The sequence below is a fragment of the Leucoraja erinacea genome, chromosome 8 (genome assembly GCF_028641065.1).
Source record: "Leucoraja erinacea ecotype New England chromosome 8, Leri_hhj_1, whole genome shotgun sequence".
In the NCBI taxonomy this organism is placed as follows: domain Eukaryota; kingdom Metazoa; phylum Chordata; class Chondrichthyes; order Rajiformes; family Rajidae; genus Leucoraja; species Leucoraja erinaceus.
In genome coordinates this window covers 69,025,415-69,051,351 of record NC_073384.1, presented here as the reverse complement: position 1 = coordinate 69,051,351, position 25,937 = coordinate 69,025,415, and the positions used below count along the sequence as shown (strand labels likewise).

General features: G+C 43.6%; 1 protein-coding gene across 1 annotated transcript in view; it reads left to right on the top strand.

The window, feature by feature from the left end:
* The window catches only part of birc6 (baculoviral IAP repeat containing 6), a 348,945-nt gene that overhangs the window by 254,628 nt on the left and 68,380 nt on the right, over positions 1–25,937 (top strand). Inside the window, 3 exon segments of the mRNA XM_055639933.1 lie at positions 5,294–5,511; positions 10,509–10,673; positions 14,553–14,718. Coding sequence (XP_055495908.1) covers positions 5,294–5,511; positions 10,509–10,673; positions 14,553–14,718 — 549 coding nt within the window.

Here is a 25,937-nt window from a genome sequence, read left to right as displayed (position 1 = left end):
GCCGATCAAGTTCAGCTTGTCCTTCTACCTTCTCAACTGCCGAGGGAAGGAACACCCTTTGGGGCATGTGCTGAACTGGCGGTTCTACGCCTGGTTTGAATTCAATCTTGTATCCACTAATACTGTTGAGTATAAACTGATTGTTAGTAAGGGAGCACCAAACATGCTTGAAGAACCTCAAACGTCCCCCTGTTAATACTACACCCTTTGTCTGTGTATGTTGACAGGAACCAGACCCACCTACCTCCATGTTCACTTGTGGGGTCGTTTCCGGTGGGTCTGGCCCAAGGTTGTCCGTGTTGGTGCTGCGGTGGGGCGGCGCATCTTCCCACGGCTCCGCCCTGGGCCCCGCTCTAAAAAAGAGCACTGGGGGTAGTGGGAGGCGGTCACCAGGCTTTCACCAGCTCGGTATCTGCTGGTGGCTGCCGAGGCGTGCGGCCAACTGGGTGTCTTCGCCCTGCTCGGTCCTGGCCCTGCCCTCATGAGGCCTACTGGTTTTGCTGCCTCTTCCAACTCCTTGAGCCTTTTGGCCAGATCCGCACCAAATAGCAGCGCCTGTCGTTCGGGCGCTGGAGCTTTACAGAGGCCGGCATATGTTGGGTTGAGGGCAGGCCTGATGTTGTCCCGCCGTAGGTTGTTTAGCTCATACGTGGTGCTGCACATCAGTGCGAGGGCATCCTGCTGGGGTATGGTCAGGTCTTCATCCCCAACGGACCGAGCAAAGGCGGTGACGGCTGCTGAGTGGAGCTTCAGGACTCGCTGCATTTTGACCTCCTGAGTCCTTATGTGCTGCCCCAGCTGGTTCCAGATCTGCCCATTTACCGTCTTGACCCTCAGCGCCTCGCAATTTTCGGGCGCGATGTAGTTGTCAAGGGCCTGCTGGACAGCCTTGTCCTGCAGCGGGTTGTTGGACAGCCTGTTTATAGTTGCCGCCATTCTGGGTGGCAACCCCATCCCAGTTGTTGGTGGTGCCGCATATCGGCCCACTACACCCAGTAGCTCTTCTTCCGGCACGCCCGGCATGCTGACGATATCCTCCGCCTGCCCTGGGGATAGGCCAGCCCAGTCCTGGCCTCCCTTACTGCCCTCGAATATAGAGGGTACAGAAGGGTGTGGAGAGGAGGAGGCCAAAGCCCGTCCTCCTGGGAGATGCCGCATCTCCTCATTAATCATACGCTCGAGGAGCTGCCTCATGCAGCTTATCCGAGCGTCTCCCCTTTTCGGTGGGGGAGAGTGTTCCCGTTCCTCCGAATCATCGGAGGACACCGGCCGGTCGGTTTTCTGTGTCGCCTTCCTCCCTGTGCGGGGCGTTGAGATCTGCAGCACTGGGGGCGGCTCGGTGTCGGGTGAGCGGGAGCGTTGAAAAAGCTCCTCCGCTGCGAGAGGCTGCCGTCCCGCTATGGACCCGTCCTCGGGTGGAGTAGGGCAGGCAGTCCTCCTGGCTGGTCGCTTGCGAGAGGCCATTATTCTCTCTAGCGCGACTCTGTAACAAAAAAGGCACTTACCTGAGGTCTCGTCTTTATGCTGCAGCTGGAGAGCCTGGCTCCAGCTGCTGCCGCTGTTGCACTGCTGACGTAATGCCGCGCCTGCGCGCTGGGTGGGTTCTTCACGTAGTCACTCACGTGACTCCGAAGTAAAATCCAGACAAATGCAAGGTGTTGCACATTGGGAGGACAAATATAAGAGAGAAATATTCAGTAAACAGAAGGAGCCTTGGGCACATTGATGAGCAGAGGGATATTAGCAGAGGCAAAGTCATAGGTCCCTGGAAGTGACAACACAAGTACCGTATTTCCCGGCAATGAAAACACTATTTTTCTACCTAAAAATAAGGCACAAAAATTTACCTGAGTCTTGGGGGCCAAAGGTTAGGTTGTTAGCCAAGAAAGATAGACTAGGCTATCCGTCAGTCCAGCAACATCAAGAACGATGTCGCTGTACTGAGGTATAGCCAAGTCTATCCCTCATTGCTGGCAGCTTATGGGAGGCGGCTGTAAAGTGGGAAGCGGCTGTAAAAGGACAGCGGGGAGTCTGGCCCGGGAGGGAAGTAGCTCAGGTGGCTGCGAGCGGCTGCCGGAATTGGACAGTGGAACCGGCAGTCACCTCAGCGCCTTCTGCCGGCCGGCCCGCCCGCCAGCCACGGTGTCCTTCGGCACAAGCACAACCGGTGGAGGTGGAGGTCTCTCTCTCTCTCTCTCTCTCTTCCTCTCTCTCCTCTTCCTCTTCCTCTCTCTCTCCTTCTCCTCTCCCTCCCTGGCGCCACAGCTAGTCCCGGGGATGCAAGACACCTGGGAACTGAAGCCAGTTCCAGGGACGTCTGGGATCTAGGAACTGCAGCCAGTCCCGGGGCATGCAGCCAATGTTGTCCACCCCTGGACTAAACCACACCTTTGATCCTGTCCCACCCCCCATCATTTTTTCAAAATTTAGCAACTTAAATTGGGGGTGCGTCTCTGACACAGTTGCGTCTTCATTACCGGGAAATACGGTAGGTGAAATTATAAAAAGGGTAGAAGACATGATTTCCTTTGTGTGTCAGGGTGTTGAGTATAAAATTCAGGAAGTCATGTTGCAGCTATATAAACATTTTGATAAGGCCACATTGGAGTATTGTGTGCAGTTCTGTTCACCCCATTACAGTAAGTATGTGGAGGCAGAGAGTGAGTTACTTCCTGAATTAGAGGGTGTTAGCTATTTGGAGAGGTTGGACAATCTTGGATTGTTTTGTCTGGAGTATTGGAGGTTGAAGATCAAGGAGTATATTATGTGCGGCATAGATATGGAAGTAGGTTATTTTTTTTCCAGGAAGTAAATGTCAAATACGAGAGCACATAGCTTTAATATGAGGGGGAAAACTTAAAGGAGATTTACAAGCCAGGTTTTGTGTTACTTGGAGAGTAGTCGGTGCTGGACTGCGCTGCCAGCTGAAGATTTGGAAGCAGATAAAGTAGCAACTTTGAAGAAGTTCAGACAAACATATATACAGTACCCTCCATAATGTTTGGGACAAAGACCCATCATTTATTTATTTGCCTCTGTACTCCACAATTTGAGATTTGTAGTAGAAAAATGTGTATTTGTAGTAGCCAAGGAAGACCTCCACAGCTGATGACAGAAGAATTCTCTCTACAATAAAGAAAAATCCCCAAACACCTGTCCGACAGATCAGAAACACTCTTCAGGAATCAGGTGTCAATGACCACTGTCTGCAGAAGAATTCATGAACAGAAATACAGAGGCAACACTGCAAGATGCAAACCACTGGTTAGCCGCAAATCTAGGATGGCCGGGTTACAGTTTGCCAAGAAGTACTTAAAAGAGCAACCACAGTTCTGGAAAAAGGGCTTGTGGAGGAAAGGGGAAACTGCCCAAGATCCAAAGCATACCACCTCATCTGTGATCAGCCATGATCACATTGAATGGTGGTGCTGGTTCAAAGGGCCGAATGGCCTACTGCACCTATTGTCTATTGAAACACGGTGGTGGGGGTGTTATGGCCTGGGCATGTATAGCTGCTGAAGGTATTGGCTCACCTATTTTCATTGATGATACAACTGCTGATGGTAGTAGTATGAATTCTGAAGTGTATAGACACATCCTATCTGCTCGTTCAAACAAATGCCTCACAACTCATTGGCCGGCAGTTCATTCTACAGCAAGACAATGATCCCAAACATACTGCTAAAGCAACAAAAGAGTTTTTCAAAGCTAAAAAATGGTCAATTATTTAGTGGCCACGTCAATCACCCGATCTGAACACAATTGTGCATCCCTTTTATATGCTGAAGAGAAAACTGAAGGGGATTAGCCCTGAAAACAAGCATAAGCTAAAGATGGCTGCAATACAGGCCTGGCAGAGCATCACCAGAGAAGACACCCAGCAACTGGTGATGTCCATGAATCACAGACTTCAAGCAGTCATTGCATGGAATGGATATGCAACAAAATACTAAACATGACTACTTTCATTTACATGACATTGCTGTGTCCCAAACATGATGGTGCCCTGAAATGGGGGACTATGTATAAACACAGCTGTAATTTCTACACGGTGCAACCAAAATGTATAAAAATGGCCTTTAATAAAATCTGACAATGTGCACTTTAACCACATGTGATTTTTTTTCTATTACAAATCTCAAATTGTGGAGTACAGAGGCAAATAAATAAATGATGGGTTTTTGTCTCAAACATTATGGAAGGCGAAGGCACAGTGCATGTTGGAATATGGCTGCTTGGTGACAGATGTGTCGTTTAAATTGACATCCTGGGTCGAAGGGCCTGTTCCTCTGTTGCGCTATTGTATGTTCAATATCAATTATCAATATGGTCAAGATTATTGTTGCTTTAATCATTCATGAGCCAGTGGCTCCTGAAATGTACTTTTTCAAGGGAGGCTTTTAAAATGTTCTTGAATCATCTTGGTGCATAATCTAAGTCTGGCATGCAAACAATGTGGCTTGCCCAACAGTGGATTGAGTGTCAAAGCATCTTTGACCTGAAACATTATATTTGTTTCTCTTCCTTCATATGTAGCTGCCCTGAATTGTTTATTAATTTTCTCTTATCACAAGTGTTTTCTTTGGCCTGAGATATTAATGGGGTCAGGGAATGAAGTCTATGCTTTGAAGCGCACAGATGCCCAGTATAACTGGCAGTAGAACAGCTCCAGCTCCCACCCATCTGTCTTGCTGAGCACCTCATGTCCCATTTGCACGGCCAAACATTGGCATCATTGGCCTCCTCACATCCCATAGACTGGAATGGAACCAAGTTATCCTTGGAGCCAAAGAACAACCAAAAAATATAACACTCTCAGTCACTATGTGTAGGAAGGAACTCAAATGCTGGTTTAAACTGAAGATGGATAACATAAAGCTGGAGTAACTCAGCGAGTCAGACAGCATCTCTGGAGAAAAGGAATAGTTGGCATTTTGTGTCAAGACCCTTCTTCAAACTGAGCTCCAGAGATCTGCAGACATCACTCCAGAGATGCTGTCTGACCAGCTGAGTTACTCCAGCTTTTTGGTCTATCATACTCTTAGTCGCTAGTTCTTTGTAGGAAATGGCATCATGTAATGAGAAAGTGCATTATGAAAAACAAATGTGTTTATACAGCCGTTTTGAATATATTGAATAGTGGGTCGTTTCTATATGTCATTTGCAATTTTTGATGAAAATTTGTAAACATAGATCCTCCAGTTACTGAAAATGGATTTTGAGTTTGGTAATATAGCATCCAGTTGATAAAACAACATGTTTCAAATCATTTTAATTTTCTGTAAATTCTCAGGTCACATCCTACAGTCCCCATCGGCAAATGTTCTTCCAACACTTCCATTCCATGTTCTGCGCACTTTATTCAGTACCACGCCATTGACTACCGATGATGGCGTACTCCTTAGGCGAATGGCTTTGGAGATTGGAGCAATTCATCTTATCCTTGCTTGTCTGTCTGCACTAAGCCACCATGCTCCAAGAGTTCCCAATGCAAACGTCAACCAGGCAGAGGTGAGTTAATCAGGTTATAAATCAAATCCACATTTGAATTCTATTGAGGAATAGGAATACTTTATTGTCGGTGCTGACAAAATTACAAAGCAAGACAGCTCTCCTTCCCCCCCACCCCACGCCAACAGTTCCCTCATGCCAGGTCCCCATTGTCCTTCCCCACTACCCTCAAGGTGGCCCCCCCACACTGGGTCCTCCATTGTTCTTCCCCTCCCCCCCCCCCCCCCTCACGGCGGTTCCTCAACGCTCTCGTCCACCCGCGAGGCATTGCCGCCGCCGCAAGGCTTCACCACCACCGAAGCCCCATTGTCACGGCGCTTCACCGTTGCCTCCGCCGAGGCCTCGCCGCTGTCGGCGTCCAACTTCCCGCCTCCATGGTACCGACCCGGGCTCCAGCCGCGGACTCTGTCGGCTGCTTCGCCCAACCCTATCGGCTTCTACCCACAAGGCCCCGACACTGTGATCCGGGAGGCATTGAGACTGCGGCGCCTCGATAAAGGCCTCTGGCCACGTTCCCAGTCCACAGTCGCAGCCCGTCGGGAGGCCTTCTGGACGCGCGGCCTGTCGGGAGGCCTTCTGGACGCGCGGACCGTAGTAAAGAGGCGATGTTCAGTAGTTTTAATATTGTCGCTATATAAAGTGTTTTAAAACCTGATCAGTGTGTGAAGGTGTGTACGGTTTTTATCACTTATCGGCATCTGCTTAAATCTGTTCTTTAATGTTCTGTGATACCTGTGGTTTGTTGGATAGTACATTGTTTTCATTTACATTACTCTCTGCAAATGATCGTAGATTCTATAAGTAATTTTCACAAATTGTTTTAATTGACAATAATTTTACGTTCCCTCACAAATATTTTCTCTAATATGGTAACGCGCTGGCTAAATTACATAAAAGTTCAATTCTACCGCAGCAATTAATTATTACGAAATAATCTAGATTTTTTTTAAGAAGCAGCTTTTATAAATAACTGGTATGATTTGGACCACTTTGTGACCTGACTCTTTCATCCCATCACCCCACAATTATAGTCCACCTACTTTAGCCTCCATACTTAATCACCGAGCATCAATTTACCCTGAGGTAATGCCTTTTTGGTTCTACACACCCTCAGCACAGAAATATATTGGCACTATAACATGTTTGCTAGAACAGAATTCCTAGTAGGCTGGGACTGTATTCCTTGGAGCGCAGGAGGATGAGGGGTGATCTTATCGAGGTGGATAAAATCATGAAAGGAATAGATGGGGTAGATGCAGAGTCTCTTGCCCATAGTAGGTGAATTGAGGACAAGATGACATAGGTTTAAGGTGAAGGGGGAAAAGATTTAATAGGAATCTGTGAGGTAACATTTTCACACACATGGTGGTGGGGTATGGAACAATCTGTCAGAGGAGGTAGTTGAGGCAGGAACTATCTAACTAAGAAACAGTTAGACCGATACATGGATAGGTCAGGTTTGGAGGGATATGGGTCAGACGTGGGCAGGTGGGACCAGTGTAGCTGGGACATGTTGGCCGGAGTGGGCAAGTTGGGCGGAAGGACCTGTTTCCACACTTGTATCTCTGTGACTAACAGTACAGCGCAGGAACAGGCCCTTGGTTCACAATGTCTGTGTCGAAGTTAATGCCAAGACCAACTGTTATCTACCTGCACATAATCCGTATTCCTTCATGCCCTGCATATCCATGTGCCGATCCAAATGTCTCTTAAATGCCTGCATCCTGTCAAGCTATGCCAGCTTGTGCACTTCATTAAATGTTTACAAATGCTTCTTAATGCCTGGGAGTTGGTGCCTTTTATGCTTCATCTTTTCTCGTAAGATAATCACATCATCGCAGGATTCACATCTATGCTGCACTGCCTCTGTAGTGCACTGCACTATTTCTTACCTTTGTTTTCTGTCTGTTAACTGATCCTCTTTCCATCGTAATGTCTTACACTCAACCCCATGAACCCTTATTGTGCACAATAATCTAAATAATTCAGATTCTGAATGCTGAAAAACAGAATGTATTAGGTAGCTGCACTTGGATTGGATAAATACCTTGGTCCAGATGAGATGAATCCTGGAATGGTGAAGGAAGCAAGAAAGAAAATTGCAGAGCCTCTTGTCATAATCCTGCAAACATTTGTAGATTTGGATAGGAAGGAACCTCAGATGGTTCAAACCGAAGATAGACACAATAAACTGGAGCAATGGGCCTGTTCCACTTAGGGAACTTTGTAGGAAAATCATGTCAAACTAACTTGATAGTTTTGTTTGAAGTAATGGAGAGTCAATGAGCAAAATGTCATTGATGTACATCAAAGAGAGAGGCTGTGGTTTGTACCTCACTGTGTTTGTACCTCAATGCTCAGATGTAGCATTCCTTGTGCAACTCCTGCTCTCCGCACTTGGAACACCCGGCGGTGAGGTGCTACCGCTTCTAGCTCCTGAATGAATTCACCTCCATCATCAAGATGCGGTCTACATCCCACCCCTGGCAGACACTCATGAAGCACTGGAGGAGCTGCACACTGTGGTCAGCAAACAACAGATGCAATACCCCAGTGCTTTGCCATCATTGCCTGGGACTTCAGTAAAGCCAGCTTGAAGAAATCACTCCCAAACTGCTACCTGCACATGTCCTGCAGCACCAGAGGTTCAAACACCCTCACCCATCAAAGATCACTTGGCTGTGCTCCTCTTTCTTGTGTATAGGCAGTGACTGAAGAGTGGACACACCCCCCCCCCCCCCCCCGTGGTGAGGACTGCACAGAGCTGGTCAGGGGAGACAGAGGAACAACTGCGAGATTGCTTGGAGTCAGTAGATGTTGCGATGTTGAAGGACTCTGCAACGGACCAGAATGAATATGCTACTGTTGTTACCAACTTCATACGGAAATGTGTGGAGGAGTGTGTTCCCATGAGTCACTCCGAGTGTTCCTCACCAGAAACCTTGGGTGAACCAGGAGGTCCGCAATCTTCATAGGACCAGATCTTGGGCATTCCTGTCATATACGAGATCCAAGTATGATCTTGATAAGGCCATCAATCAAACAGGCTAAATGTTTTGCCATAAATTGAAGGATGAGACAGGTGTTCGGCATCCTTGGCAGGGCTTCCATGCCATCACTTTCTACAAACCAGGGAGCAGCTCTAGTGACAGCGAGGCGTTATTTCTGGACAAGCTTACTGCGTTTTACACACACACATTGATAGGGAGAATACTGACGTGCGTTCCCAAGCCCCCATGGCCCCTAATGGTGTTACAATCTTAGTTACCCAAGCCGACGACAGAGAATCCTTCAGGAGGGTGAACCATCTTAAAGCGTCTTGACCCGACGGTGTACCTGATCGCGTTTTCATAGCCTGCACGAACCAACTGGCTGGAGTTTTTGTGGACATCTTCAAACTCTCATTACTGAGGTCTGAGGTTCCCACCTGCTTTAAGAGGACATCAATAAGAGTAAAGTGACGTGCCTCAGCGACTATCGACTGGTGGCACTAACATCTGTGGTGATGAAGTGCTTTGTAAGGTTGGTTATGGTGCATATCAACTCCTACCTCAACAAGACCCGCTACAATTTGCCTACCGCCACAACAGGTCAACGGTGGATGCAATCTCACTTTGCATTGGACCACTCGGAAAATAATAACACTTACGTCAGGCTGTTGTTCACTGACTACAGCTCGGCGTTTCCCACTAGTGGGCTCAATGAGCATTGCTTTTAAAAATATATATATTAATAACTTGGAGTTTGGAGTGGAGGGCATAGAGTCATGCCATATGGAAACAGACCCTTCGGTTCAACTTGCCCACACCGGGCCAACATGTCCCATCTACATTCATCTCACATGCCTGCGTTTGGCCCATAATCTTCTAAATCGATCCCAAACATGTACCTGTCCAAATGTCTTTCAAACGTTGTGATAGTACATGCCTCAATTTCCCCCTCTAGCACCTCCTTCTGGCCTGCGCAAACTCTCCCAATAGCTCAGCTCCTCAATTCTTGGCAACATCCTTGTAGATCTCGGCTGCACCCTTTCCAGTTTAACAACACCATTCCTATAACAGGATGATCAAAACTGAACACAATACTCCAAATGTAGCCTTACGTCTTGTAGTTCTGTAACATAAACCTCCCAACATCTGTAGAGTAAACCCTCGTTATAACGGACCATGGGGGGGAATGGTGTCTATTATTGATGATTGTCGACTATAACCAAGTATGGTATTATTGTAATTGAGACAAAGAACTGCAGATGATTGTTAATACACAAAAGGACACAGAGTGCTGTAGTACCTCAGCAGGTCAGGAAGCATCTCTGGAGAACATGGATAGATGACATTGGGATCCTTCTACAGACTACTAAGTTACTCCAGCAATATCTGTCGTTTCACCTGAAAACTAGGTGCTAATGCTGCAGGTCTGCACCAGCGAGTCCTTCTTTGCCCACCGCAGCTAATTTTCAAATTTTCAGATGCTGTAAACCTTGAAACGGACATGAACCAATGAGACAGACAGAACCATAAAATGTATGGATAAGCATCAGATGAAACTTAATGCTGAGAAATATGAACATTTTGGTAAGCATCTCTGGAGAGAAGGAATGGGTGACATTTTGGGTCGAGACCCTTCTTCAGACTGATGTCGGTGGAGTGTCTGAAGAAGGATCTCCACCCGAAACGTCACCCATTCCTTCTCTCCACAGATGCTGCCTGTCCTGCTAAATTACGCCAGCATAAGTTACTCCAGCATCCGGCTCAAGTAAGTTGTTAGTTTGGATCAAATTGCTATTCAGAACTAAACGAGTCATTATATCCAAACCAGTTGGCTGGTGAAGAATGTTAGTCAAAGCACAGGACTAATAGCCTATCGGTTGATGTGAATAGTTTGTTAAAACAAAATAAATTTGTTTTTATATGTCCATTTATATATGTTTGCTTAGATGTCAATTGTGTCTTTGATTAGTGAAAACTTTTTTTTCACCCTTCCTTGTAAAAAAAAAGCCACAAGTTTCCAATACACAAGCAAATTCTTCCACTGAAGACCAACAATTATATTGGGCCAAAGGAACAGGCTTTGGAACCGGTTCAACTGCATCAGGCTGGGATGTGGAGCAAGCACTAACCAAGCAGAGACTGGAAGAAGAGCATGTGACCTGCCTTCTGCAGGTACGTCCTGAATGAATTGTTCTGAGAATTCTGAATGATAATGAGTTACATACTTAAGAATGTTTCATACCTTATTTCAATTTGCCTCCTTTTCTTTCAATGCCTTCATTCTGACTGCTTTCAACCCAAAGAGTGAACATTTTAAGCAAGTCTTGTGTGCATCCCAAATCACATGATGTGCTCCACTGTAAAATTTGCCATTTTCTATGGTCACTCCTTGGAATAGCTCCTCTGATGTATTGTAATCACTGCCAGCTACCTTCTTGCATCACCCGACCCTTGCTCTAGATGCTGGTGTGAAGGCCATGTAGGGTTTTTTTCGCCTGCAGGATTAGGATCATAGGGTTGATTTTCAACTTCATCTGGATGTCTATGTGGCTCAATGTGGCCCTTCCGCACAACATTCTGAATACCTTTTCTCAAGTTTCTCCCCTTGCCAAGGTATCAAACGGAAACTAACCAGAAAATGAAAATTGAAAAACAAAATGAAAACAAATGCTGGAAATACTCAGCATGTCAGGCAGCATATGTGGTGAAAGAAAGATAATTGATACATTATGCAGAATATCCTTTGTCATGTCAGAGATTATCTTTGTCCTATTAGTCCTTCCCCTGTTATGGAGTCATAGAGTGATACAGTGTGGAAACATGCCCTTCAGCCCAACTCGCCCACACCAGCCAACAATGTCCCAGCTACACTAGTCCCACTTGCCTGCGCTTGGTCCATATCCCTCCAACCTGTCCCATCCATGTACCTGTAACTGTTTCATAAACGATGGGATAGTCCCAGCCTCAACTATCTCCTCTGGCTGCTTGTTCCATACACCCACCACCTTTATGTAAAAAAGTTAGCCCTCGGATTCCTATTACATTTTTTCTCCTTCACCTTGAAACTACGTCCTCTGGTTCACGATTCCCCTACTCTGTGCAAAAGACTCTTTGCATCTACCCGATCTATTCCACATTATTTAATACACCTTAGACGATCACCCCTCATCCTCCTGCGCTCCAAGAAATAGAATCCCAACCTTTCCCTATAGCTCAGACTCTCGAGTCCTGGCAACATCCTCGTAAATCTTCTCTGTACCCTTTCCAACTTGACAACATCTTTCCTGTAACATGGTGCCCAGAACTGAACACAATACTATAAATGCGACCTCACCAATATCTTGTATAACTGCAACATGACCTCCCAACTTCTATATTCAATATGTTTAAGAAGGAACTGCAGATGCTGGAAAATCGAAGGTACACAAAAAAGCTGGAGAAGGGTTTCGGCCCGAAACGTTGCCTATTTCCTTCGCTCCATAGATGCTGCTGCACCTGCTGAGTTTCTCCAGCTTTTTTGTGTACCTTCTATATTCAATACTCTACTGGTGAAGGCCAAAAGCCTTTTTGACCACCTTATCCACCTGTAATGTCACCTTTAAGGAACAATGTACCTGCACTATTAGATCATAGATTAATACAGCGTGGAAACGGGCCCTTCAGCCCAACTCGCCCGCACCGGCCAACAATGTCCCCGCTACACTAGTCCCACTTGCCTGGCTTGGTCCATAGCCCTCCAAACCTGTCCTATCCATGTATCTGTCCTTCTGCTCTACAACACTCCCCAGAGCCGTACTAACCACTGTGTAGGTCCTGCCCATGTTAGACTTTCCAAAATGCACCACCTCACATTTCTCTATATTAAATTCCATCAACCATTCCTCAGCCCGCCTGGCCAATCGATCAAGATCCTGCTGCAATTTTGCACACCCATCTTCATCTTCACTACCCACAATACCATCCACTTTTGTGTTATCTGTAAACTTGCTAATCTTGCCGTCCATATCATTGATATAAACAGCAATGGGCCCAGCACCAATCCCTGAGTCACAGTTAACTTTTTTTTGCAGAATTGCTGCCTGACTTGCCAACTGTTTCCAGCATGAACAACATTGGTTGTGACTTATATTTGTCCGCCTGACTCTCCTGCAGCCTTTGACCCACATTCTTTTTCAGTGTCTTTTCCTGTTCGATGTGGTTATCTCTCGATTCCAGTTTTTCACAACCAATTGCAGTCAAGCCACCTCTGACAATAGTTTCTTTCCATAGACATAGAAACATAGAAAATAGGTGCAGAAGTAGGCCATTCGGCCCTTCGAGCCTGCACCGCTATTCAATATGGTCATGGCTAATCATCCAACTCAGTATCCTGTACCTGTCTTCTCTCCATACCCCCTGATCCCTTTAGCCACAAGGGCCACATCTAACTCCCTCTTAAATATAGCCAATGAACTGGCCTCAACTACCTTCTGCGGCAGAGAATTCCACAGATTCACCACTCTCTGTGTGAAAAATGTTTTCCTCATCTCGGTCCTAAAGGATTTCCCCCTTATCCTTAAGCTGTGACCCCTTGTCCTGGACTTCCCCAACATCGGGAACAATCTTCCTGCTTCTAGCCTGTCCAACCCCTTAAGAATTTTGTAAGTTTCTATAAGATCCCCCCTCAATCTTCTAAATTCTAGCGAGTACAAACCTGTCTATCCAGTCTTTCTTCATATGAAAGTCCTGACATCCCAGGAATCAGTCTGGTGAACCTTCTCTGTACTCCCTGTATGGCAAGAATGTCCTTCCTCAGATTAGGAGACCAAAACTGTACGCAATACTCCAGGTGTGGTCTCACCAGGACCCTGTACAACTGCAGTAGAACCTCCCTGCTCCTATACTCAAATCCTTTTGTTATGAATTTTGCTTTACCTCTCCCTCGCCCCAAAAATTGTCAATTTTTGTAATTTCATCTTTCCTTCTAGTTTGTTTTAATAGCTTTCCTCATATTAATGTGTTCCCTTGGTGGTATTCACAGCTGACAACAACTTCATTGTGGGACAACAAATGAACAATTCAGATCACCCGCTTAATTTGAAATGCTAACTGTCTTTTTCCACAAATGGTGCCCAAACTCATTAAAATATTTCTAGCATCCCTAATTTGATAAATGTCTTAATTGCCTCTGTTGACGATACACCCCTCTATACTATGAACCTGCAAGACTGACATTTAGTCTCAATGAAGCTGACCATCTGAATATTGGGAAGGCTGAAGACTTTTGACATTTGTACCCAAATGCAATCTCCTTCTCTGTCAACTCTTCCCAATTATTCTGTCCCTTGTGTTTATGGCCATTTTAATAATAACAGCCGTTCGTTTGAAGTTGTTCGTAGCCTGTTGAAGTACATCGGACCACACACCTAATTGACCTGGTGCTTTCAGGTATATCCTGTTCCAGAATAAATAACAAACAAAAGTTGAAACCTGTTGGACTTTCAAACATTCTCTGAAGAACGTGTTCGGAGACATTGGTTGATTATTTTAACTTGGGATGGTAATCAGTGTCAGAGCAAAATCTACAGAGATGTACCTGAGAGAGTGCCCTTGGGCTCACCTCATCTTTGCTGACCTCCTTTCCCCCATCTATACTAATCTAATTTCTCTGCATTAGATCAATATCCTTCTATACTTTGCATTTTTAAGTGCCCAGGTGTCTCTTAAAAGCAGAAATTGTATCTCATTCCACCTTCTTTGGCAGTGGGTTTGTTATCAACCACACTTTAAAATAAACCCTTCCTCTCAAATCCTTTTAAAACTCCATCCTCCCACCCCAAATGCGTGCTCTTTTTTGATATCCTTACCATGGGAAATATGTTCAAACTATGCTGCTTCTAATTTTATATGCCTCCAGTTTACCCTCTGCCCCCTTTGCTCCAGATTACTCAAGCTCAGCCTATTCAATCCCTCCCCATAATTCAAGTAAATGCTCTTTACTCTACAAGATGCTTTGATATTGACAACTATATATGCTCTATGATATTTCTTGTTGTTTTTTTGAACTTCTAGGTTCTCGCTAGTTACATAAATCCTAGAGGCAGCAATTTACCTGGAGATCTACAGAATGGTGAAAGTAGAGGACAAAACAGTAATGCCCTTCCCTCTGTACTTGTGGAGCTGCTCAGCCAATCCTGTCTTATTCCTGCCATGTCATCCTATCTGAGGAATGACTCGGGTATGTAGTCTAAATAACATTGCATGATTAGCGACGGAAGTGCTTTTCATATCTCAAGTGTGTGGAATTGCAGCTTTGTAGAGTGCTCAGTGGACTAACAGCCAGAGTACTGGACCACTGTTCCAGAGGCTAGAGTTTGAATAGCTGCCAAATTCAATTCTAAATTATTATAAGGAAAGCCAGTCATATTATCGGCAACTACAAAGCTACTGTATTGTTGTAAAAATTCTTCTGCTTTGCTCCTATCATCAAAGTATGAAAGTCAGGAAGTCAAGTTGCATCCGTATAAAACTTCAGTTCGTTCACATGTGGACTATTGTGCTGTTCTGGTCACCGCATTACAGGAACGAAGATTTTGGTGAGAATTCAGAAGATGTTTAAAGGATGTTGCCTGGATTAGAGAGTATAAGGAGAGGTTGGACACAGTTGTATTGTTCTGGAACATCAGAGGTGATAGAAGTACATAAAAATAGGAGAGAAATTGATAGGGTAACAGAGAGAGACACAAGGAACTGCAGATACTGCAATCTTGATCAAAACACAAAGTGCTGGAGCAACAGTGGGGGTTGAAGGTAAGAAAAGAGAGGGGAAGGGGGGTCCAGGGGATGTTAGTTGAAATTGGTGAATTTGGTGCTTGTACCATTAGGATGGTATATGAGGTGCTGTTTCTCAAGTTTGCATGTGGTCACACTCCAGCAATGCAGGAGTCCAAGGACAGAAAGGTTGGTATGAGATGGGAAGGCAAGTTAAAGTCGTCAGCAACCGGGAGCCTTAGTGCACAGTGTGCAAATGTTCAGCAAACTGGTTGCCTTGTCTATGCTTGGTCATACTGATGCAAAGGAGGCCACATCAGGAGCAGGGTATTTAGTAGTAGAGGTTTGGAGGGTGCAGCTGAACCCGTTTCACCTGGGGGGACTGGTGTTGTCCCTGGATGGAAGTGAGAGGAGATGCAGGTGTTACATCTATGGCGGTTGCAGAGGAAAGTACCTCGGGGAGGGTCGAGTTGCGTGCGACTGAGGAGTGAACCAAGGTGTTTTGAGTGGTCTGTGCAGAAGCTGCAAGGAGATCGGGCTGGGAAGATGAGGCTGTTGCTGGGATCACAATAAAGGTGGTGGAAACATCAGAGAACGATGTGTTGTATGCAAAGGCCGCTGGGATGAAATGTAAACATTGAATTCTCCAGTTTCAAACAATACCCCACCCTCCCTCTCCTCTTCTCGTGCATCTCACCACCATCCAGGTGTGTACACATTCTTCTCACTATCTCCCCTCCTTCTGCTCATCCTCCATCCCGGAGTCGACCATTTCCCCCTGTCCCCCCAGGGTGATTAATTGTGGGTGTGGACTTGGTGCACCACATGGCCTCTTCCCATGCAGGATCGATCTAAACTTTACATTTCACTTCTCTTCTTTACTTATTGTTAAGGTTCAATACTTAAAACCGACAACTCACAATAGGTTAGGTAAACCAACACAATCTTCACTGATCATCAGTCGGCGAGAGTATCAGGGATACAGAGTCATGTATGCATCAGACACTTAACTCCCCTGAGCTACTACTCTAATGAATGAAGACATACAGCATTTTTTATAGTATTTTGGAAACATAGTCACATGTTTATACAGAGCTGCAGCAATGACGTTTAACACAAATCAATGGCAGGCAGGCTGTACCCATTCAAAGTATACTTGTCACTAATACAATACTTGTCATCTTGTGGTTATATCAATTACAAACTGTTGATCACAAACTTCGAAATAACAGGAACTTAGTCAAAAGCAAAAACATTTGCAATTCTGTCTTAACAATGTAATCATCAATATCAGTAACAGCCAGAAGATTTCTGTTTACAGAAACTACCAAGTCCCAAGGAAACACATCCTCTCCCACTATTGTCAATGGTATTTTGCTTGGGCATAGCAGGAAGCACTATCAGAGCAGCTTATGAATGCAGGCTTCCTATTACCACAGCTCCTCTACAGTACAGAATTATAAAACTTCACTTTATTCAGAACCCAAAAAAGTTAAGTTAACCTTTTACTTAATAAAATATTTTACACTAGAATTTATCATTAACTAGGATATTCTCATTATCTGACACGGTTTTGTCTCCTTTCCAGCCCTGGCCTTTGCCATGTGCTCCACCAATTCACTCGTCTCCACATATCACTTTCAAGGTTTGCCCCACCTTACCTCCATTTTCCAGCTTCCTCCCCTGCCCAGTGTCCCGTCCTGAAATGTCGTCTGTCCATTCCCTCCACAGATGGTGCTTGACCCGCTGAGTTCCTCCAGATCTTTGTTTTTTGCTTGAAATAGATAGGGTAGATAGTCAGATTTAGAAACTAGAAACTGTAACTGTCGGATTTAAAAAAAAAATCTTAAGTGCTGGAGTAACTTGGTGACCCGCATCGCTGGAGAAAATAGATAGGCAACGGTTCAAGTTGGGACCCTTCTTCAGACTGATTGTTGTGGTGGGAGGGAGGGTGGGGGGGGGGGGAAGAGTCAGAATCGAACCCCATGTCTGGCGCTGTAAAGCACCAACTCTACCGTTGCGGCTAAGGTTGGGACTCTTCCTTGGAGCGCAGGCTAGGACTCTTTTCTGTGGAGCACCCATTCTGTTGATGGGTAATCTTATAGAGGTGTACAAAATCATGAGGGGAATAGATGGGGCGAATGCACAGACTCTTTTGCCCAGCGTAGGGGAATCAAAAACCAGAGGATGTTGGTTTAAGGTGAGAGGGGCAAGATTTAATAGGAACCTGTGGGGCAACTTCTCATTGAGGGTGGTCGGTGTATGGTACAAACTTCCAGAGGAAGTAATTGGAGCAGGTACAATAACAGCTTTTAAAAGATACTTTGACAGATACATGGATAGGAAAGGTTTAGATTAATGTGGGGCAAATGTTGGCAGATGTGACTTGCTCTTGGTTTCCATGAATGAGTTGGGCCAAGGGGTCTTGCTCTGTGATTCTTTGATTCTGAGTGGAGTGCAGGAGGAGTACCCCAGAGACAACAACATTTTAAAGTTTGTAACTATGTTAAAGAAACTGGAGGGACTAGGGATTTAAAGTCTCTAAAGAGAATAACTGAATGCCCAGTTTACAAACCAGATGAGGAGAAAATGGAATTGAAGAGTGAAGTTTTTTTATAAAATATTTTTATTAGAAGCAATGTACAATCGTATAAACCATGGCATATAACATAATACATTTCGTGTACAACTTCTTGTTTTTAATTTAACAATAGAAAAATAATAGACGCAAGAAAAGAAGAAAAAAGAAGAGATTAAGGAAAGTAGTGACGTGTAGGCCCCAAAAGTTAACAATTAGTAGTTTGTGGATAGATAGAGAGAAAGAGCCCATAGAGGTGTAGAAAAAAAGAGAAGACCAAAAAGGAAGAGCAAAAAAAAGAAATAGAAAAGAAAAAGGAGGAAGAGAAAAAAAACCCAGAACCGAAAAGAAAAGGGATATACCTACTTCATATCTTTCCACACCCATCACCCAGTTCTGAAACGGTTCATTTCCAGAGTTATGTTGCACCATATTATACTTGTAATAAATCGATGAAAGGAGACCATATCTTTAAGAATTGTTCTGATTTTCCTGCTAGAACGAATCTCATATCTTTGAGATGTAACGTTTCAGACATGCTTGAGATCCACATTTTAAGCTTTGGGGTGGGTGCATTTTTCCAAAATTTGAGTATAAGCTTTTTTTGCCATTATCAAGCCATAGTTAAGGACCCAATTTTGAAATGAAGTTAGCTCAGAGAAGGCTTCCATTGTTCTGAAAATAATCAATTCTGTGTTAGGGTCCAATTTTATTTTAAATAGTTTTGAGAAGATTTCAAAGATTTCTTTCCAAAATTTATGAAGTTTTATACAGGAGACGAAGGAATGTGTATGGTTGCTTCTTGAGATAGACATTTATCACAGATGGGGGAAACATTTGGAAACATTTTATTCAGTTTGGTTTTCGAGTAATATAGTCTAAGTAAAAATTCAAATTGGATTAGAATGTGTCTTACATTAATCGAGCATTTATGTACATATAGCAAATATTTATCCCATCTGTCTTTAGAAATTTTTATAGATAGTTCTTGTTCCCACTCTCTTATTACATCTAAAGGTATCTCTATATTTAGAATAATATTATACAGGTATGATATTAAATAATTTATTTCCACCTTACATGCCTTCATCTAATGGATCTGATGTCAGAGTTTGTAATTCTTGTGTATGTTTCTTCAAGTAATCTCAAACTTGCAAGTATCTAAAATATTGATTACTTTTCAAATTGTATTTAAGTTGTAATTCTTGGAATGAAAAAAGGTTTCCCATTTCATACACCTCCAAACGTTTTAATTCCTATTCTTTCTCAGTGACTAAACGTTTTGTCGATAATAGATGGTTTAAACGACGGATTATTAGCTATAGGAGAGAGAAGCGATAGATTTCTTAATTTGAGAATACATTTTATTTGTCTCCAAATTCGTATTGTGGTATGGATAATCGGATTTCTCTTGTATATTGTATCATTCAATTTTATTGGGGATACAAGGATCGCTCCTATATTAAAGGGAGAACAATCCTCTCTCTCCATTACTGTCCATTCTGCATGTTGTGTTGAGTTGTCCAACCAATGAATTACATTTTTGATATTCACTACCCAATAGTAGAACAAAAAATTGGGGAGTGCAAGTCCACCGAATTCTTTGGGTTTACATAAATGTCGTCTGTGGATTCTATGGGATTTATAGTCCCATATAAAGTTTGTGATGTGGGAATCGAGTTTTTTGAAAAAAAAATTAGGTAGGTATATTGGTATTGATTGAAATAAGTACAAAATTTGTGGGAGAAAAATCATTTTTATGGCATTTATTCTGCCTATTAAAGACATCGGAAGTGTTTTCCAAAATTGGGTCAAAGCATGTAATTTGGTAAGTAAAGGCAAATAATTTGCATTAAATAAAGAGTTGTATTTTCTGGTAATTTGAATACCCAGATATTTACATTTTTCTGTGACCATTCTGAAGGGGAATTTTAAAAGGTGTGCGGGCTCTTGAGGTTTCATCGTCATGATATCGCTTTTGTTTCAGTTTATTCTATATCCTGGGAAGGAACCAAATTCCTCTATTAAGTTTAATAAGTTTGGTATGCTAATTTGCGATTTTGTAATGTATAATAGTACATCATCTGCGTATAGTGATATTTTATTATTAGAGTGTTTAGTATTATAACCGTGGATATTCGGATGCGTTCTTATATTTTCTGCTAGAGGCTCTATCGCAAGAGTGAATAGCAGGGGTGATAAAGCACAACCCTGTCCATTGCCCCTGGATAGTTGAAATTTCGGAGACAGTATGTTATTAGTTAATATTCTAGCCGTAGACTTGTCATATAATAATTTTATCCATGAGATAAAATTCTCTCCCATTTGAAATGTTTGCAATACTTTAAAGAGGTATTCCCATTCCACTTGGTGGAATGCTTTTTCTGCATCCAATGATATAATTGATAAATCTTCTATTTTATGTGAATGCATTATATTGAAAAAACGTCAGATTATTGAATGAGTGTCTCTTAGGTATAAAACCCGTTTGATCCGGATTTATTAATTTACTAACGTATTTGCTTAATCTTCTTGCTAAAGTTTTCGCTAATATTTTCTGATCTGTATTTAACAGTGCAATAGCTCTTATATGAACCAGGGTCTTCTAAATCTTTATCCTTTTTAGGTATAAGTGTAATAGTTGATTCCGCTAATGTTTCTGGTAATGTCTGTTCTTTGAACGCGTATATGTAAAGTTTGTGTAAACGTGGTGAGATTATCTCATAAAATCTTTTATAGAATTCATTACTAAATCCATCCGGTCATGGTGTTTTACCGTTCTTCAATGAATTTATTGTCTCTTCTATTTCTTTAATTGAAACTTGAGCTCCTAATTCCTCTTGTTCCAGCAAATTGAGTTTTAGGAGGTTGCAGTTATCCAAAAAAATTTGTGAGTTTAATGCTGTCTGTTGATGTTTTGGATGTATATAAGTTTTGATAAAATTGAGCAAATCTTTTATTAATATCTTTAGGTAATGTTATCTATTCCCCTTTATCTGATTTAATTTTTGGAATCGTATGATCCTTTTCCCGTTTGTCCGGTTGTCGTGCCAAGATTTTATGTGGTTTATCACCGAATTCAAAGTTTTCCTGTTTTGTGATTTGAAATAGTCTGATAACTCTTGCAGATAAAATTCTGTTCAGTTTAAATTTCAGTATTGTTATCTTATTGTGTTTATCTATAGTTGGCTCTTTCGCATTGTCTAAATCCAATTGTCTAATCTGTTCTTCTAATTGCAATTGATCAGTCTTATTCTTTTTATTTTGAAAAGCTTGATATGAAATTATCGATCCTCTAATAAATGCCTTAAATGATTCCCATAGTAAAGAGGGTGATATAAAAAAAATTCCATCTGTTGCTTTAGATATGTACAACCCTGTGGGTTGTTTAAAATTTGAGGGTTGAGCCTCCAGAACGATTTTTTATTGGGCATTCCTTCTAGTTTTAGAAAAAAAGTTAACGGAGAGTGATCAGAGATGAAACTATTATGGTATTTAGGATTAGTTGTAAATGGAATTAGTTTCGAGTCCACTAGGAAGTAATCAATGCGTGAGTAGATTTTATGTACCATTGAGTAGAAGGAATACTCCCTTCCAGCTGGGTTTGCAATCCTCCATGCGTCTATTGTTTTTGTGTTTTTATGTATGTAAGAGTTCACTGGATTTTGATTTCATGTTTAGGCTCTTTTGTTGTGCAGATTTATCCAGATATTGATCCAGGACGCAGTTGAAGTCTCCCCCAATTATCACATTTTGATAATTAAACTCAGAGATTATATTCAGGATTTTGTGAAAAGATTGAGGGTTATCAAAATTAGGCGCATAAATATTTACGATAGTGAGTGAAGTAGAGTGTATCTCTCCCGTAACTATAACATATCTCCCCTCTTTGTCTACTATTGTATTCTTTGGTTTAAATGGTATGCCTTTACGAATTATAATTGCCGTGCCTATAAATTTAGAAATATAGGAGGAGTGATATGTTTGACCGATCCAATTTGCCTTCAGTCTGATCTGAGTGTGTTTCCTGTAAGAAAATTATATCGGCAGAGTGAAGTATTTAAAGTGACATAGATTCCAACTTCAAGTGGGAACATGGGAAATATTTCTACATTGTTGTAAGAATTGATGGAATTAACTTGCAAGAAGAGTAGTGGAGATGAATAATCAAGAATTGAGGAATCAATTGGCAACTGGAATGTTATCTTTACAATTTTCCTAATTATTTAGGCTAAGATGGGCAGTGTCACCTTCCTCCACTCTAACTTTCACATTCATATGTAAGCCTTGCAGAGGAGGTTGTTATGTGGACAATGAACTGACACAAAGGCATTGGGATCTGCCTGAGAAAATATTGTTCTGAGAGAAATAAAAACTCGCCTGAGCAGTTTCATAATCTTTTTATTTTCTCTCTGCATTCCATTATAGGCTTTGCTTACGCCCTGACTTCAAGGTGCAGACAAGTTATTGGTACTGCAAGACAGTCAGCACTGATACAGAACTGTACTGATCAAATGTTTCTCCTGGAGCTCCTACTTCAACTTTGCATAAGGGTATAATCCGAGGAAATAATGGATCTTTTCATCGAATATAGTAGAGCACAGGAACAGATCCTTCAACCAATTGACGCCTATGTCGAAGACAAAGCCAAATTAAAATAACCCCTTCTGCCTGCTCATGGTCCATATCCCTCCATTGCCTGCATATTGAAGGGCTTATCAAGAAGCCTCCTCAATGCCACCATCAACATCTGCTTCCACTTCCCCTGGCAGCACGAACCAAACACCGAGCACTGTAAAAACTCCATTGAACTTTCCCCCCCTCTCACCTTAAAGCTATGCCCTCTAGTTTTTAACGTTTCCACCCTGTGAAAAAGATAATGACTGTCCACCCTGTGTGCCTCTCATAATTGTATAAACTTCCAGAAGATCTCCCCTCTGCTCCCAACATTCTAGAGAAGATATTCCAAGTTTGTTCAACCTCTCGTTATAGCTCATTGCCATAAATCCAGACACCATCCTGGTGACCCTCTTCTGCATCTGTTCCAAAGTCCCCACATCTTTCTTGTCTTCTTCTTATCGAGTCCACATACAAGATTAGAAGTTGTTCAGCCGGAGCTGAACATACTTCTCGGCATCTGCACAATGGTGTCTGTCTTGTCGCTTCTTGTGCGTGGTGGTGGAAAGATTGGTTGGTGCAGGGCCGCGACGTGAACGCTCTTTCCTTGACCGCATCCTTCTTGTAAAGGGGCACTTTACAAACTACTCCAAATGCACCCTAACCAATGTTTTATAAAGCTTACCACTGTGAAGGAGCTATGGGCTTGTACTCCAAGATCCCTTGACGTATTAATGATGTTAAAGGTCTTGGCATTAACTGGATACTTTCCCCTTGCCTTTGACCTCCCAAAGTTTAAAACGTCACGTTTGCCCGGATTAAACTCAATCTGCCATGTCTCACCTGGATCTGTGCCCTTTCACAACCAACGTTGGTGTCATCTGCAAATTTACCAACCAACCCATCTCTATTTTTGTCCAAGTCCAAATAGTAGAAAGTCCCAACACTGTTTCCTATGGAACGCCACTGATCACAGGCCTCCAGCCAGCATAATAGGAATAAAGGTATAGATTATTTTCTAAATGGGGTGAGAAATCGGAGGTGCAAAGGGACTTGGGAGTGCTGATGCAGGATTCTCAAAAAGTTACGTTGAATCGGTTGTAAAGAAAGCAAACTCAATGCTAGCATTTATTTCGAGAGGGCTTGTATACAAAAACAGGGATGTAATGTGGCACCATAAGGAGCTGGTAGGGCCACATTTGGAAAATTGTGAGCAATTTTAGGCATCATATCTGAGGAAGGATGTGCTGGCTCTGGAGAGGGTCCAAAGGAGGTTTAGAAGAATGATCCCAGGAATGAGTAGGTTAACATATGATGAGCGTTTGTCGGCACTGGGCCTGTACCCGCTGGAGTTTAGAAGAATGAGGGGCGACCTCATTGTAACGTGCATAATAGTGAAAGGCTTGGATAGAGTGGATGTGGAGAGGGTGTTTCCACTACTGGGAGAGCCTAGGACTAGAGGTCATAGCCTCAGAATTAAAGGATGTTCTTTTAGGAAGGAGATGGGGAGAAATTTCTTTAGTCAGAGTGTGATGCGTCTGTTGAATTTTATTTCGGAGTCACGTGAGTGACTACGTGAAGATCCGCGTCATATCGTCTATCGCATTGCGCAGCGACGGGCTGGTGGCGCGCTGCTTCACCAGCGGTCAAACCTGAAGGTAAGTTTTTCAACTTTTTTCCAGGTCTATTTCCGATTGCAGGAAGCTTTTGCAGAATTCCTGCTGGAGGCATTCCGGGGGACATCGCGGGGAAGCCCTTCTTCAGGGACCGCGGTGAAACCCAGGCTGCAAAGCCACGGGGAAACCTGGCTCGGGGGAAGCCCAACCACAAGGGAAGCCCTTCTTCAGGGACCACAGGGAAATCCCGGCTGCGGAAACAGCAGGAATAACCAGCTTGGGGGAAACCCGACATCGCGAGGATCCCTTCTACAGGAACCGCGGGGGAATGACGGCTGCAACAACCACACGGGGAGAAGCCCGGCTGCGGGGACCACGGAACCCGGCTTCGGGGACCGTGTGGAAGACCGCGGGTAAAACCCGGCTTGTGGGAATCCTCAGCTACGGGGACCGTGTGGAAGACACGGCTACGGACCGCAGAAGTGCGGGTAGCCAGCGGCGAATTCAGACTTCGGCTGCCCGGGGAGAGTAAAAGCTAAAACAGGAGTCTGAGAGGCCGAGACTGAAGTCAGGCCAGGAGGGTTCCCCTCCGACATGGGTACGTCCTCGGACGTTTTTATCCAGATGGAGCATGGATAACGTCCGCTGGCCTTTCATCCCTCTAAGGTGATACTCCATCCTGATATGGCCCATGGAGGAGCCATATCAGCGCAGGTCTCCTCGAGGGCCTGCGGCAGCACCTTTTTCAGGGCTGCTTACAAATCTCCCTCTCTGTGAAGGTGAGTGCGAGGGGTCAGTTGGTAACTGACTCCAAACTTGGAAGTATGTCCGGGGAACAGGTGCGGCTGGGAGATACCATGCACCTGAAAAATTGTTCCTGAAAGTACCGGCAGTGAACAGCGCTACCTGGGGTGAGATGGGAGGCAGCATGAAAACCCAATGAAATGAAACTCCAACAAAATTTAAACATTACTGGCCTGGTCTTTATGTGCAAGGCACATTTCAAAACACCATTAGACCTGCCTTCAATTCCAATTTACAAGCTCAGGTAAGGCCGGCAATGTCCAGCCGCCGAATCTTTTCTTCACGGGAAAACTGTCCAAAAAGGTGAGACCGGGATGAGGAAACAAAGCTGTCGGACCAGTCAAGGTGTCGACGACAACACACCCCACGCCTCCATTGGCAGGAAGCCGTTCACTGAAGCTGGTGGCAGCTTGAAAGCTGGGCACAGGTCTTTTAGGCCAAGGCCCAAAAACCGGTCCTCAGGAAAATATGGGATCCACGTACACCAGCAGTACTACTCTACAAATCAAGGATGGAAATAGAACCCGCATTGGGGGCCTTTGGGCTTACCATAAAACCACCGACAACCATGAAGGAAGGTGTGTCTGGCTCTTTCCGAAACATGGGGTTGTGGACCATTTACAAGTAGGTAATATTTACACTTGTTTTTGTACGGATGAGATTAGTTTATACTGCGCAGTATACAAGCGAGACAGTCTCGGAAATATGGCTGGAGTTGCCTCAAGGCAGGCTCGCTATTGTGGCAGATGTGGCCTGTTCATTGTCAACAAGCTCAACTCGCATGTGCAGTATTGACATTTCTGAAAAGGAAACTTTGTGACTGTTTAACTTCCATGGGGTCAGTTTTCATTCACAGGGCACCGGAGATATTTGAAATTTAGCTGGATGGGGCAATGATACAGTTAAAAGCGTTGCAAAATGGGCTAACTTCAGCTCCCAGGTTATTTACTAAACTACTAAAACTAGTGCTTCGGCTGCTCAGAGCTAAAAAACATTGTTAGGGCCTATCTGGATGATATTCTAAACGCTGTATTTTGAGAAATTGGGGGTTCTCATCCATCCAGTTAAATT